The sequence below is a fragment of the Cardiocondyla obscurior genome, linkage group LG09 (assembly GCF_019399895.1).
Source record: "Cardiocondyla obscurior isolate alpha-2009 linkage group LG09, Cobs3.1, whole genome shotgun sequence".
Lineage (NCBI taxonomy): Eukaryota > Metazoa > Arthropoda > Insecta > Hymenoptera > Formicidae > Cardiocondyla > Cardiocondyla obscurior.
In genome coordinates, this window is record NC_091872.1 from 5,758,952 (window position 1) to 5,772,584 (window position 13,633).

At 36.7% G+C, this 13,633-nt stretch overlaps 4 protein-coding genes and 1 long non-coding RNA gene across 8 annotated transcripts in view; 3 read left to right on the forward strand and 2 right to left on the reverse strand.

Annotated features, from left to right (window-relative positions):
• Positions 1–2,972, forward strand: part of Notum (palmitoleoyl-protein carboxylesterase notum) — a 130,275-nt gene extending 127,303 nt beyond the window's left edge. For 3 of the 4 annotated variants that reach the window (XM_070661445.1, XM_070661446.1, XM_070661447.1), the window contains 2 exons: positions 101–388; positions 1,258–2,972. In XM_070661445.1, coding sequence (XP_070517546.1) covers positions 101–388; positions 1,258–1,355 — 386 coding nt within the window. In that variant the 3' untranslated portion in view covers positions 1,356–2,972. Of the gene's footprint in view, positions 1–100 lie in introns of all 4 variants that reach the window. The other variant, XM_070661448.1, reaches the window with a different exon arrangement.
• LOC139105419 (uncharacterized) overlaps positions 1–9,779 on the reverse strand; it is a 31,738-nt gene extending 21,959 nt beyond the window's left edge. The window contains exons 1-2 of the long non-coding RNA XR_011546184.1: positions 9,694–9,779; positions 8,643–8,724 (exon numbers count right to left, since the gene is read on the reverse strand). This is a non-coding gene — a long non-coding RNA (uncharacterized lncRNA). The remainder of the gene's footprint in view (positions 1–8,642; positions 8,725–9,693) is intronic.
• On the forward strand, positions 3,869–7,723 carry LOC139105388 (PI-PLC X domain-containing protein 2). Its single transcript, XM_070661466.1, has 6 exons — positions 3,869–4,471; positions 4,994–5,176; positions 5,719–5,950; positions 6,154–6,507; positions 6,648–6,835; positions 6,982–7,723. Exons 1-6 carry the CDS (start codon positions 4,423–4,425, stop codon positions 7,341–7,343), a joined length of 1,368 nt encoding a protein of 455 aa, XP_070517567.1. The 5' UTR covers positions 3,869–4,422; the 3' UTR covers positions 7,344–7,723.
• Positions 7,813–11,003, forward strand: LOC139105407 (prostaglandin E synthase). The gene is made up of 2 exons (XM_070661493.1): positions 7,813–8,214; positions 9,108–11,003. Exons 1-2 carry the CDS (start codon positions 8,086–8,088, stop codon positions 9,477–9,479), a joined length of 501 nt encoding a protein of 166 aa, XP_070517594.1. The 5' UTR covers positions 7,813–8,085; the 3' UTR covers positions 9,480–11,003.
• On the reverse strand, positions 10,472–12,422 carry Rps6 (ribosomal protein S6). Its single transcript, XM_070661481.1, has 5 exons — positions 12,372–12,422; positions 11,762–11,966; positions 11,474–11,619; positions 10,915–11,115; positions 10,472–10,735 (listed from the first exon to the last, which is right to left on the reverse strand). Exons 1-5 carry the CDS (start codon positions 12,375–12,377, stop codon positions 10,532–10,534), a joined length of 762 nt encoding a protein of 253 aa, XP_070517582.1. The 5' UTR covers positions 12,378–12,422; the 3' UTR covers positions 10,472–10,531.
• Between the last annotated feature and the right edge of the window lie 1,211 nt (positions 12,423–13,633).

Sequence of the window (13,633 nt, forward strand, 5' to 3'; positions counted from 1 at the left end):
TTAATTTTATAATTTTAATAATTATTAATTTCAAAAGCTGATTGCACATTACGCTATCCACGACGACGAAATTTATTCGTGGCTCACGTATCTTTTTCAGGTCGTCGCAAAGGCGGCAAGCAAGTTAACGGTAACAACCACACGGCTATATTTAACGGCATCAGGCCGCAACGATCGGTAATACCGTCATTCAAACGGAAGTGCGTCAAGAACTGCCATTTCCGTATGATCGAGCGCTGCACTTGGCCGCAATGTAACCATAGCTGCCCTAAGCTACATAATCCCTTTACGGGCGAGGAAATGGACTTTATCGAACTGCTCAAGAGCTTTGGTCTAGACATGAAAAGTGTCGCGAATGCTCTTGGCATCGATATACATACCCTGAATAGTATGGATCACAATGAATTGCTGAATCTTCTGACGCAACGCGCGAACTAGCAAGGCATTTTTGTCATAATAGTCACGCGGAGCTTTCCCTACTTGCTTTATCTCCTTCGCTGGCGCGTCTAGAGTCAGAGCTCAATAATCACGTACAATTTCAATCGATTATTACGTATTCAAGTAATGCGGAACGGTTCATTGTCAACTGTCTTATCGGTATCAGTGTTAAAGTACTTAAATTAAAGAAGATGTATTGCTGGTAGAAATTAAAACTAACGGAAAATTCATATTAAACTATTAAAAGTATACGCGGCTTATACTTTTGACGAAATTCACTTTCAACGTTTGCGTAGTACAAACGATACTATTTAGATATTAATATATACATATGTATATATAACGAGAAATGCATACTTAAACGATTATATAATATTATGCGGTATTACATATAATGTTACATTATATGTAATATTAGAGATTATATTGTATAATTAAAGCTTTGCAGAGATATGTAATTATGTAACATAATGACATACCAAATCAAGCTTAAAATGTACTTCTTTTTCTTTTATATATTTTATTAGTTTAATAACGATTTTCTTGCATATATCTTCGCATTGTATATCTTTGCATATCATTGATTTAAACCGGAGACTGTCAGTTGATTAAGTCGATGAATTATTAGCTCTGTTCGCGTAACATTTAAATAATTTTCTTTTCCTACTTTCCTTTTTTTTTTTTTTTTTTTTTTAATTTGACGGCAACAATTTAATATTCGAAATATACTTGAATTGAGACGCGTTATCAACTACGACGCGTTTAACCAAAATAGATGTACATAATTTCATAGAGATGCCTCTTGTGGTGCGTTTACAGGACTCGCTTCGCTGAAAAGACGAGAAAGCCCAGAGAATGGAAATTTCGATTGGCATTTTCGCCGACGGACAAGGGAAAGCAAGAATTCTGGTGTGTAGAAAGTGTACATTTCATTGTAATTGTATGAACCACACGAATATCCTAATTTATTATAATTTAATAAATAATTAGGTAGATAATCGATCGTGTAAGTATGTGTTTCTTTTTCTTTAGAAATTTAATTCGTACCGCAATAATTATGTTCATGGCGCAAAATTTCTTACCCACCTCAACGATATACTTATTCGTCGATATAATTTCCGACACACGATCCGTAACAAACGATAGCTTTGTTTAGAATACGTAAACGTAATCTCTTCGTTATTTTTAGGAATGCCCGTATCTTAACGATTAATTCAATTCTCTCTAACGAAATGCATTTACTTAAGCTTCCTCTCGTCCACTTCTTTACGTGTCACTGGACGATCGCAGCGAAATACTTGGATGTTACCTTTCAATTCGTGTATTATATTACATTATGTAAGTCCTACGTAAGTGCGATTCTTGTAAGAACTCTTACTACTTAAAAGAAAGTATTTTATATGATTTCTATCTGTTTGGAGATATGTATATACAGTCGACGGTTTAAAAAGTAAATCTTTCCCGACTCATAAAGGCGTTAGAGTTAAATAAAAAGAAAATAAAATTATTTATATTTGAGAGGGAAAAGAGATCGAGAAACGCATGCACCGTTTTTTTTTTGAGACGTCGCGATCTCGCGAATAGCGACGGTTTAAGCGATGTGAAAAATGCGGCAAGGTATCTGTCCGCGAGATATTTCAATCCCCGAAGATCTTCGCGATTTTTTCCCATCCCATCGTCTTTTTAGAAAAGCTCGCCCGCGTCGTGTTTCTGTTAATAGTACATGAAAGACTGTAAGGATCTTCCGATGGCAAGCAGGACTGATTCTTTTACGTAACGTCGGGACGGAAGTTCATTAATAAATAATTGACCGACCGACAAGGCAGTTTCATAGACTGATTAAATTATCTACCTCAACGAATCAAATTGTATTAATATCCTTCATGTACTATAATCGTCAGATTAGAACATCATAGTAAGAGCAATGTTACTGTAAGTTAATACGCGTAAAGTATGTACAATGTAATGTAGATGATTAAAAAAAAAACAAAAATGTAATGTACCTATGTCTTGAATTCTATGATATAATTCTGCGGAAGTAATATTATTTATTTAATGTAGCGTAATATCCGCCGATTGCAGCGGCGTGTTTCCGCCGTGTGCGCATATCCACGTATGTAATATATCGATGGTACCAATATCATAGCGAAACTGAATCCTTCCGAGGAAATTGTCGGATAATTTCTGTTTCGTATATATTATAATTAAACTAGAAATAGAATCCTTTGTTTAAATGAATAGAGACATTTAAAATTGAAGCGACACAATATTTGACGAACGTTCGATTGACGGTTCAGATTGTAATTATTAACGAAAATAATTTTCATTCTTTTTTATTGATATCATCGGTATATTGGTGTTAAAGATTATATTTTAAAATTTTATTTGTTTTTATTTCGCTGAATTGTCATCGTATTTATGCGATTGAAATATTCGACACGATTCAAATCTTGCATCTACGTGTAGTATAAAATGTACTGTTATCTTGTAAAAGTATGACACTGTAAATAAATTGTATATCTGTTATATTGAGAGCTTGGTGGTTTGATGGATCATTTATTCACATTCCTACATTCGGGACCCACGCAAATCAATAACGCTTAATAAAATTCATATTATCCGTCACGTAAAAGGGAAAAATTTATAGAATTCAAATTCGAAGTCAAAATTGAACCTGCATATTAAATTTTTTTCTTTTTTTAATAATTTACGTCATAAATCATAAATGTAAAAAGTATAATCAATCAAAATTATAACCATCTTTAAAAGTTCTCTAGAGAAGGATTTGTGAAAAATTATCGCTATTGAAATTTCTTCACCGAGCAGGTTCCGCGAGTTATAACGAGTTATTTATGCGTTTGCAAATTATTTGCGTATCGCAGCGCGCAGTCAACGTGTAAGCGCGATTTGTAACGCGTTTGCGACCTACTCCAACGAAATGCAGTTGTGCATATCATAAAATACCCTAAAATGTCATCGATAAATCGCGATTTGCAGCCTCGGTCTATGTGTCACGATTAATCTGTTTGCTCTCACGACGCGTTCCCTTCTGACGTGCAGTGTCCCCTGCGCCCGATGCACGAGGGCGATAATTCAATGTAGAAACTGAATCCGTTCTCCCAACCTCCGCCGATCGGGCTCGCGTTCACCGCCGGTTCTCCCTCGAAACTATATATTTCGCGACGGCGTACGCAGGAAATGGTATTTAACAGATCAGGCCGGGTCCGACCCCGAGTGCACGCACGTACGCGATAGCCAGCGTGATGAAGAGGCGGACGAGGGAAGGAAAACGACCGAGTACTCTGGTCCCTCCAATTGACGCGTCCGAGGAAGTGACGGAAGGATGGAAGCGACGTACTTGAACGTTCCATGAGCGGGTCTCTACATCGGATCACTCCGGTCAACGCGGTTCGTTCGGCTGCCTATCGTTCAGTTGTCGCGTTGTCAGCCGTGGACCACTGCGCGGACATCTCGAAATTCGTTCTCCGATTTCCATCCCGCGCGTTTCGGATGTGACGAGTGCGTTCGTGCCGATGCGATAACGCGTGACGGAAGCCCGGAAGGTCGGAAGAATCGATAATTATCGAGCGCGGGGGTAAATTCCACTGCTGTTTAAACTTCGGCCAAAAGTATAAAAATATAAAACTCGATATATTTTCCCGCGGAAGTTCTTTCAACCCTTTATGTCGTTTTATTGCTTTGTTTACGGCCTTTAACAGAACTTTTACGCGAAAAATATTCCCGACTCTCTGAAAGTGAAGATTTATTTGTATTTTAGATTTATTTAATAAAGATTTATACTCTAACGTATTACTGCATGAAAGAGTCGTAAATTTCAGGAAACCCGAAGGCTTCTTTATCCGTTATGCTCGCAGAAATCAGAAACTGTTTGATTAAAACGCAAGTGCGCAATATTTGCTGACATCGCGAGATTGAAGTTGTAGATAAATAATTTTGATCGCGCGAAATCATATCACGTCGATCATGTTGAAAGGAGCTATTGTGCTGATTCTCTATGTCTACTGCAACGTTGGTAAGAACAAATAAAAGTTGTCGCGTTAAAGTTAATGAAAAAGTAACTTTAAAAAGATATAAATAAATTTTCAACGATTTTGTTCGTGTGCTTAAAAATTAACTGGATAAAGAATTAAAAATAATTTTATAAACCGACCAGATTTTAAATTGGAATTCCTCGTTACGAGGCTAGCACTCAGCCGCTAGACTTTACTGTTTCGCTCCGTTCGCCCACACCGACTTAGCCAAATATCCGACGTTATCAAAATAATTGTGCGATTAATTTTAATCGTACATCAAAATTTTTTGCAGTTGTACTACTGTGATTCGCGACATTTGCATTAAACACTCGAGTGTAAATACGCAATGTGTATAAAATTATTTGTGCATTTAAACTTAATTAAATTTTTAAGTACCTTAACAAAATCGTTTTTTTTTTTCTTTTTTTTTACATGGAATTAACCGACTTTTCAAGCAGAAAAAATTAGTATAAATTACGTCATCGCGCTGTATTATTAAAACAGTCTGTTTGCATTTTCAGCATTTGCGGGGCAGTGCGGAAAGGTGTGGGTCACGGTGTCCTCTTTATGGAGACCGATCGCCGCCAGTGATAAGGTGGTCGACGCCGAATTAGAAGTAAACTGGGAATTCGATTGTCCGGCGGGCATGAGATACTCAGATACCCTGATCAAGGTGTTCACTGCTGACCCGATAGCAGCACATAGTAATAAATTTTATTTCGTTCTCTTACGCATTATATTCTGACAAAATACCTAGTTCAATCGAAAGAATGCGATCGAAAAAACCAACGCGTAATTTTTTTTTTTGTTTCTAAATTTTTTTTTACTTACGTATCGAGAACGCACTATTTATAATTTATTGCGAAACGCAAGACGAGCCTTTCCTTTCTCTCTCTGACAGAAATTTAATGAACAAAATTTAATATTATACAAACTTATTTTGCTCTCCCTGATTACTTAGTACAAATCACCGGCTTATGCACGTTGAAACGCTTTGAACTCGTCGTTAAAATTTGTTCGCTAAGTCTCTCTTCCGCCTATCGCGTCTAATTTGAAAACACTGATCCGCTCGAAATGAATCTCTTCCGATAGTTTTGAATCGTTTGCAATCCGATTTATCATACAAAATGAATCGTCGTGAAATCGAACGTATTCGTCCCTTATCACGGTCCCTCGCCATAAAGTCACTGCGCGTTGAATACCGCGAAAAATGTCCCGATGTAACCACGAATATCGTTTGTTCCAGACAAAATGATAAAGCCCGAATTGATTCTGACGTCTTTACAACGGCCCCGGGGATATTACAGGACAAACATCACAGTCGGCCGTCCGCCGCTTCCGGGAGGATGGGACACGAAGGACGGGGCGACCCTTCCTGGCTCGCACTGCCTCGATTATTACGCGATTCTTTACAAAGACGGGCACATGTTTTCTATGTCCTGTTTGCAAATCTGGCCGACCTGGATGTACGACCTGAGGTGCCACGATTTTTTATCTACCTTTCAAAATTGAAATAGCATTTTCAAATTTCAGAACTAACGACACTTTTTTGTACTCTTGTCTAAAGCACTCTTTCGCAAATGTTGCGTTGTTAAATAACAATTTAAACGACAGAAATGTCAAATAATATTCATAAAGAATCAGCGATTATAATTATTATTTAAGGAATATTTTGTTGTAGGAGGGAAATCGGCATGCTGCCAATCGGTAGCTTAATGATACCCGGGACGCACAATTCTGGCTGCTATAAGCACGGTGATCTGACACGCCGAGATGCGTTTCAGCGGTATTTACTGACGCAGGATCGCGACGTATGGACGCAGTTGGTGCACGGTATAAGATATTTGGATATTAGAGTTGGATATTATCCGTCGATACCGAACGGAACTGCCCTCGACGAGGACGGGAATCATGTAAATAGATTTTGGGTCAACCACGACGTCATTCGTATCACACCTCTTTCGGAGGTCTTAAAGGACGTGAGGGACTTTCTGGACGCGGCGAGAGGTGAAGTCGTGATTATGGACTTTCATAGGTAACTTACCTTATCTAATGCAATGTTTTAAATTTATACGCTTATTGTAAATTGACTTTACATTAAGGATATAATTAAATTAATTAAATATGTAATAAATTTGACATCTGATAATAATTAACGTGAGGATTAACGAACAGATTTCCCGTGGGCTTCGAAGGCAGGCCGAACAGGCATCGAAAGCTACTAGCTATTTTACACCGAGAATTCGAAGGCTTAATCTTAAAGCCGGACAGAGGAATCGAAGGTCTCGGGCCAACACTAAATGATATCTGGACTGGCGGAAAGAGATTAATTATTTGCTATGGAGACAAGCACACAGTGAACGGTAAAACATTTATCGATTTACAGTTTCAATTTGTCAGTGTCTGTCAAAGTACAATTCGCAAGTTTAATTCGCTACAATTTTCTTTTTTAATCTTTTACTTATTACGTCGTTTATAATATTTTTCGTTTAATTTTTTTTTAATACAGAATATGATTGGCTGTGGCCGCCTTTGACGCAAGTATGGGGCAATCAGCAAACCGTGGAAGGCTTGTTCGAGTATTTGGATGAAGAAATTTTAGGATCAAAGAAGCGTAAAAATAGTCAGAATCCATTATGGGCAGTGATGGCAGAATTGACGCCGTTCCCATTAGATATTTTTTTCAATCTATCCGGCGGGCTTCGGCAGATGGCCGATTCTGTTAATCGAAATCTCACCGTCAAGTTTCAAGAGGAGTGGTGGAAGGAAACGAATATAGTAGCTACAGATTTTTTTCTCGGAAACGACCTGATCTGGGTATCGAGGATGTCGAATATAAAGAAAAGTAATATTGCACAATGGCGTTTGTAATCTATATATATATGTGTGTGTGTATATATATATATGTAGAATCTCGTTGATAATGTTAAATGTACTCTTTGTTTCGAAAATGACAAAATTATTCAAGACAAGACAGTAATTTCTATTAACTTTTATAAATTTTAATAAAAACGGAATAGTGCACATCAATGTAAGAGAATTGAGATTATTTAAAAAGTAATGCCAAAAGTATTGTACTAAACAAATTTTTTATATCCAGTATAAGAGACGTGTGCGTTTAGTACCATTAATTTTAAAGAATAAGATAAAATTTTTTAGGTATTATTTCTTTTTTTTAATAAAATACACTCGTACAGAGTGCATCGTTGTACTTGGAAAAAATATAAAATAAAAAAATAGATGCTACACCATTTGGACTTTTATTTGCACCATTTCTTTTTATTCTATTGTTAGCTGAACGTGTATTAGAATTCGCGTGACGTATGTTACATGTATCTATATATACATATACACTTATATACATGTATGTATATATATATGTTTCATAAACAGCCACTGTATTACTTTAATTTAAAGTAATGTGTACCTCGCGACGTGAATGTTCACGTTCAAACCTTTCCCGCTCGACTACCTTGCACATCAGATTACCTATCGTGCATTTGACTTGCTAATAGCCTTCACCAGTTCAGGCAAGACTACATAGCCAGTAACGCGTCAGCTTTCCTTGTGAACGCGGAGAGAACGTTAAGCAGATAAGGTTGCGCCAGGGACAATGCTACCGACTGCAAACGAGACGAAAGACGAGCTATGGTGGTCTATATACGCTTGGTGGTCGTGCGTGCTCGTGTTAAAGATGATGCTACTAACATGGTACACTGGCCAAATTCGAGTAAGAGAACAGGTAAAACCTTTCCTGCCTTTTAGCGGTTATTAAATATAATTATTATCAATATTTCACGTACGGAATTTTCCATTTTTATCTTTTATACACTTTAAAGTGAGAGTTTTATATCGTTTAAATTTTTATGTCCCGGTCAGCAAGTTTTTTATATTATTTTTGTATCTTTCATTGTACGCAAATTATATAAAAATAATGTCGAGTTGTTCATAGCGTTGTCATTATATCTAAATAAAGAAAATGGTTTCTAAAAATAGCAATGCAATAACATTGGTATTTGAAGTTATTTGACTAATTGTTATTTAACTAATTGTACAAGATCAATCTTAGTTAACGTTTGTAAGGAAACACTTTATAAAATGATACCTGATGACCCTTGTCTCTTCATTACTATTGCAAGAAACCAGTTAGATATGAATAAATTAACTCACCACTTGATGTATTATTTTATCCATTACTGTTATGTCATCCAAGCATGGTTGAACTCTCGTTATCTCGTGTTACTCGTGTCACCTTTAAACAAACAAAATGAATATTAATTCAATTATATACTTTTTTTTCTACATAAAATATTCAACATGCTATACAATTTTTTATTTAAATAAATACATCCTAGAACTATCAATAAAATAATAAATGAGACATTTGCTGCAGATGAATCTTTACAATTAATTTCTTCAAACCTATTTCTATAATTTTTCTTTTTTCTTTTTCTATTTCTTGATAAATAACATCATATAAATAAAATTGTAAATGAATATACATATAAAGAAATATAAATAAAACTGTAAACGAATAAATCTGGTTCTTGTGCCTTCAATTATAAAAAATTGCACAACATATAAACTGGTTGAGAAACTGCATATGATTTACTAACTGAATGCTTGATTGCACAGGTGATTCACAGCGAGGAGGATAGAATGTGGATGACGAAAAAACCGGAAATAATTTTGTGTACAACTGGCGATGGGCACCCCGACGTGATTCGCATACGAAGGGCTCATCGATACGACCTCGAAACTGTACTTCCTTTTATGGTTTTTACGCCGCTGTGGTTGCACGTTGAGACATGCAATTCCACGGTCAAGATCTTAATACCGGGATTTGCACTAGCCAGCATATTATACACCCTGGTGCACATGCAACTTTTACGACTGTCTGCTCTCTGGAGAGTCTTTTTACGTGTAACACTCTACTGCATTTTGACTTACATTTGCACAATCGCCGCAGTAAGATACTCTTTCGCTCTTATAAACCTACCGATTTAGCCGAAAGTCAAGGATGAAGAGAAAAATAATACACTAATATTAACCAACTCACAAAGAAATACAGAAATAACACGTCTGACTTGATCTTGCACTGTGAAATACAATATAAATGTCTTTAAAAATAAAACTCTGAAGGAAAATTTATACGCATTAACATATCGCTCAAAGTTTGATTAAAATTTGATTAAAGAATATTAGTGTTAATAATCATTACCGAGAAGATCCGAATTATTTCCACCGGCACGTTTCGCCTCAATCCCTCGCATCTTTGTCTTTTTCCACGTCTGAAAAGTGGAACGATTTTAACATTGCTATTCTAAGAGTGAAATAATGTAAATCGGAGTCAACCCGCGTACGTAAAATAGTCGGTTGCTTACCTCCGAGAGTCGTGCCTTTGATTAGATTTATTGACGGCACGCATGTACATAACGCGGATCAACACGCACCTCTGATATCACTCATCTGTCTGCAAATAACGACGTACACGGCGATTCCAGATCTGTGTGGCACTTAAATCTTATCGGGCTAACAACGCGAAATATCCGAAGCGATATTCTCCGTTTCACTTGCTAACGATAGTACGCAACGAGATATTCGAACTTGCCAACTGTCGCACATGCGTCATGAGCGAGCCAATAATACCACACGGACAAGCGAGCCAATATTACTGCACGGACGAACAGAGAGACCAATGAGCTGGCTTTTTCGCGCATGCGTGTCGAATTAAGTCTCCGCGATGAAATAATCTAAAAAGTAACCTAGGAAAACTTAGCAATACATACTTCTCACACTTAAAATCGCATAAGACAAAGTAAAAATAAGCTCGAATTATTTTACAATGTAAGAACAATACTTAAGAACTATTAAAGATTATTTTTCTTTACATTTCTGCAAATAAAACTTAGTTAATTATTGGAGTGTATACAATATTCTTTCTATGCGATGGATCCACAGGATAGAGAGATTGATGTAACGAGCGAGGATACGACAGATGACTGAAATCCTTTTCTCTTTATTGGCATGTAAATACATTTTAGGATTCAGTTGGCTTATTAAGCTTGCGCACCTCCAGTTGGGGCGGTCTGCGTCGACGATTTAGATTCACGCAAAGAGGCACTGCGCCTTCGTTTAAGTTCTTCCTGGCGCCTATTTTTCGCCTCCTTCTGTCTCTGCGCTAACAATTTTGCATATTCTGCAGCTTGCTCCTTGCGAGCCAGACAACGCTTCTTTTTCAATGCCAATCTATGTCTTTTTCTCTGTAAATAAAATGATATATTAATGTTTAAGTATATGTTACATTAAAAATAAAGTCAAAGAATAAATTTTAAAGTATAATGCTTTAATTTTTAATTTAATTTAAAAAATAATTTAGTTAAATTAATTTAACTTAAAACTATATTAATATTCTTTGTAAATTCTTCATTAAGTTACATACTTGAAGAACGATTGGCGTAATCAAGCGCTGAATCTTCGGTGCCTTAAATCGCTCTTTTTTCCCTTCTTTTTGAACCGGTCGTTTTACAACAAACTGCCGTACGTCATCCTTTTTCGATAGATTGAAAAGTTTGCGAATCTTGCTCGCTCTCTTCGGTCCCAGACGACGCGGTACATTCATGTCAGTTAATCCAGGAATTTCCTGCAATTGACATCATTGTTAGAAACAATTCAACCATTGAATCTTGAAATTATTAAGTTTATTCTGATTCAAAATAATATGCAATTTAAAACTCAAGTTGTTATTAAGTATACACCTGTATGTGCATATAACTAATTATATTTTTACAACTATTAAATTTAAATTAATAATAAGTGAAAAAGATGTCTCGTTCGTACACTGAGAAAAGGCACCAATAATGTAAGCAGTTTCTCAAATCAAAAAACGAATTTTATCTCCCATGCTACGATAGTATTCTAAGAAAATTGAATATCTCGAATACACCCTGAACAACATGGGTTTTACCTAGTTCTAAAAAATTTACAAATTAATTATTTACCTGCTTGCCTTTCCTTATGATAACCAAGGCTAGCACAGACAAATTAGAGTCCACAACGCAACCACGAACGGATTTGCGTTTACGCTCACCATCACGTCGTGGTCTGTAACAAGAATGTCCCTTGGAAAGCAACAAACGCACACGACCTGTATAATAAAAAAAAATCACATTAGAAAAATATAAAATTCTCTATTTATTTTACAAACTCAAAGAACAATGTCAAGATCACAATATAATAAAAGCAGATAATACATTTAAATTGTAATATAAAATTTATTATAAACCCACCATTTGTTAAGACACCTTGTTTCATGGGGAAACCTTGCTTGTCGTTGCCTCCTGAGATGCGCACTACATAGCCCTTCCATTCGTCTCCTAGCGCGTCGGCCTCAACCTCTGCACCCATGCGTTTCTCGTAAAATATTCTGAGCTTATGCTCGTCTGAGATTTCGAACAGCTTCTGACATCCTGTCGCAGGATGCGATACGTTCAGCTGTGTTAATTAAATGTACAAATTAATAAAAGAATTGCTGTGGTATGATAGTCAAGACTTCAATTACGATAAAATTAGGTTAGAATTCCATCTACAGTTCAGTGACCAAATAAAGGAAAAATAATTCTTCGGTATGTTAATCTATAAACAACTAATAAATGTAATTAAAAAAAAGAGCTAAAGAGAAACGTGTTGTACATTAATCGTAGGATACAGGAATCAACGTTTGCATGCTCCATCCGTCATCTAACACCGACGCTATTATGCGGTAGGCGTTACGTACGAATAATCGTGTTCCCGATAAATATGTGAATACCGTTGTATCCACGATGTTTCGGCGCGTTAAAAAAAAACAATATTTTATGCACAGAGCGGATGATTTCTAAAATTTTTACGGATTCTTACCTTCATCGTGATGCGATTTGAACGGGACCACGAGCCATGAACGAAAGAAAGAACACGAGAGTAAAGGTAAAGCAGTCTACCGTTTCGGTACTGCCGCGACGAACTTTAAGATGGTAGCGGCTCATGGCGGAGCTCGTCAGAACTTGCTAGGCCAGCAATTATGGCGTCAACCGACGTCGGGTCAACCATCTGATATTTCATGAGCATGTTTCGATCCATGTCTACCGGTTGATATGTATTAATTCTAACGAAGTCTGCTACGAGCCGCCACTGACACTATCCGGAACAAGTTAATAGTACGAGCAAGTACGAGTCAACAACGGCAAGTCCAGACGCTTCTATTTTCGGTAATATATTTCAATTAATCTAAACAATTAATCTAAACGACGTTTTTTAGTTTAATTTAAAGTTAATTAACAAGATATTACGATGATTTTTCACTGTAAAGTGCGACTCAATGAATGCATTTGTCGTTGTAACATCTTTTGTACGTTCCATGATTTCTCTCGCAAAATGGTAGAAAAGGTTACTATAAATGAGCTTATCGGAAAGTTAACTTCAACAAAAATACTCGGTATTAAAGCCTGTCTGCCCGGCTATTGCATATTCGTTGCAATAAACGCGGCGCGATACTGTAAACTTTCCGTCGGCAGAAGGACCTCCATTGTCCACAAATCTCATTTTCCGCGCTATTGGGGCCAATCGACACAAAACCGTTCCTGCTCTATGAAAACGTCCGCGAGCATACAACAAATACGTTTGTTATTTCCAATCACTCTTCGATAAGACTTTAGTTATGAAAGAAACGTCCATATATCTTCCACCGTACCGTCGCCGTAAATATACGTGATAAAAATTACGAACGTGGAACATCTAAGTCGGTTGTATATTAAAAATAGTTACCTTACATTTTTTAGAAAATAATTATTATAGAATCCATTGAAGAACTTCATCCGCATGCGATGTAGAAAGCTTCGAACATTTTTTTATTTTTTTTTTATTTGTTTTATTCGCTGCTGCCCAATCTTTTTTTATCGACGAAGCAGTTTTATGTAAATTCAACGCAATGACGTACGCATGTTTCACGACGTGCAATCGAAAGTATGTATCAACGAAACGACGAGCTCATATTCGGTTCCGCGCGGAACCAAATGGCATACGGTATTTCCCGGATTTTACGGCAGAGCTGCGATGGCATAAAAAGGATTAGACTGCATAATTCTTCCCAACGCGGGAATACGCGTATCCGTAACCAATGCTCC

Bases quoted from the DNA above. Each gene is read 5' to 3' on its own strand.
- LOC139105407 (XM_070661493.1), top strand. From the start codon at position 8,086: ATGCTACCGACTGCAAACGAGACGAAAGACGAGCTATGGTGGTCTATA. The intron at 8,215-9,107 runs GTAAAACCTTTC...TTGATTGCACAG, and splicing joins AAATTCGAGTAAGAGAACAG to GTGATTCACAGCGAGGAGGA.
- LOC139105388 (XM_070661466.1), top strand. From the start codon at position 4,423: ATGTTGAAAGGAGCTATTGTGCTGATTCTCTATGTCTACTGCAACGTT. The intron at 5,951-6,153 runs GTGCCACGATTT...ATTTTGTTGTAG, and splicing joins ACCTGGATGTACGACCTGAG to GAGGGAAATCGGCATGCTGC. The intron at 6,836-6,981 runs GTAAAACATTTA...TTTTTAATACAG, and splicing joins AGACAAGCACACAGTGAACG to AATATGATTGGCTGTGGCCG.
- Rps6 (XM_070661481.1), bottom strand. The intron at 11,620-11,761 runs GTGGGTTTATAA...TTTATTATACAG, and splicing joins ACAAGGTGTCTTAACAAATG to GTCGTGTGCGTTTGTTGCTT. The intron at 10,736-10,914 runs GTATGTAACTTA...TTTTATTTACAG, and splicing joins TTACGCCAATCGTTCTTCAA to AGAAAAAGACATAGATTGGC.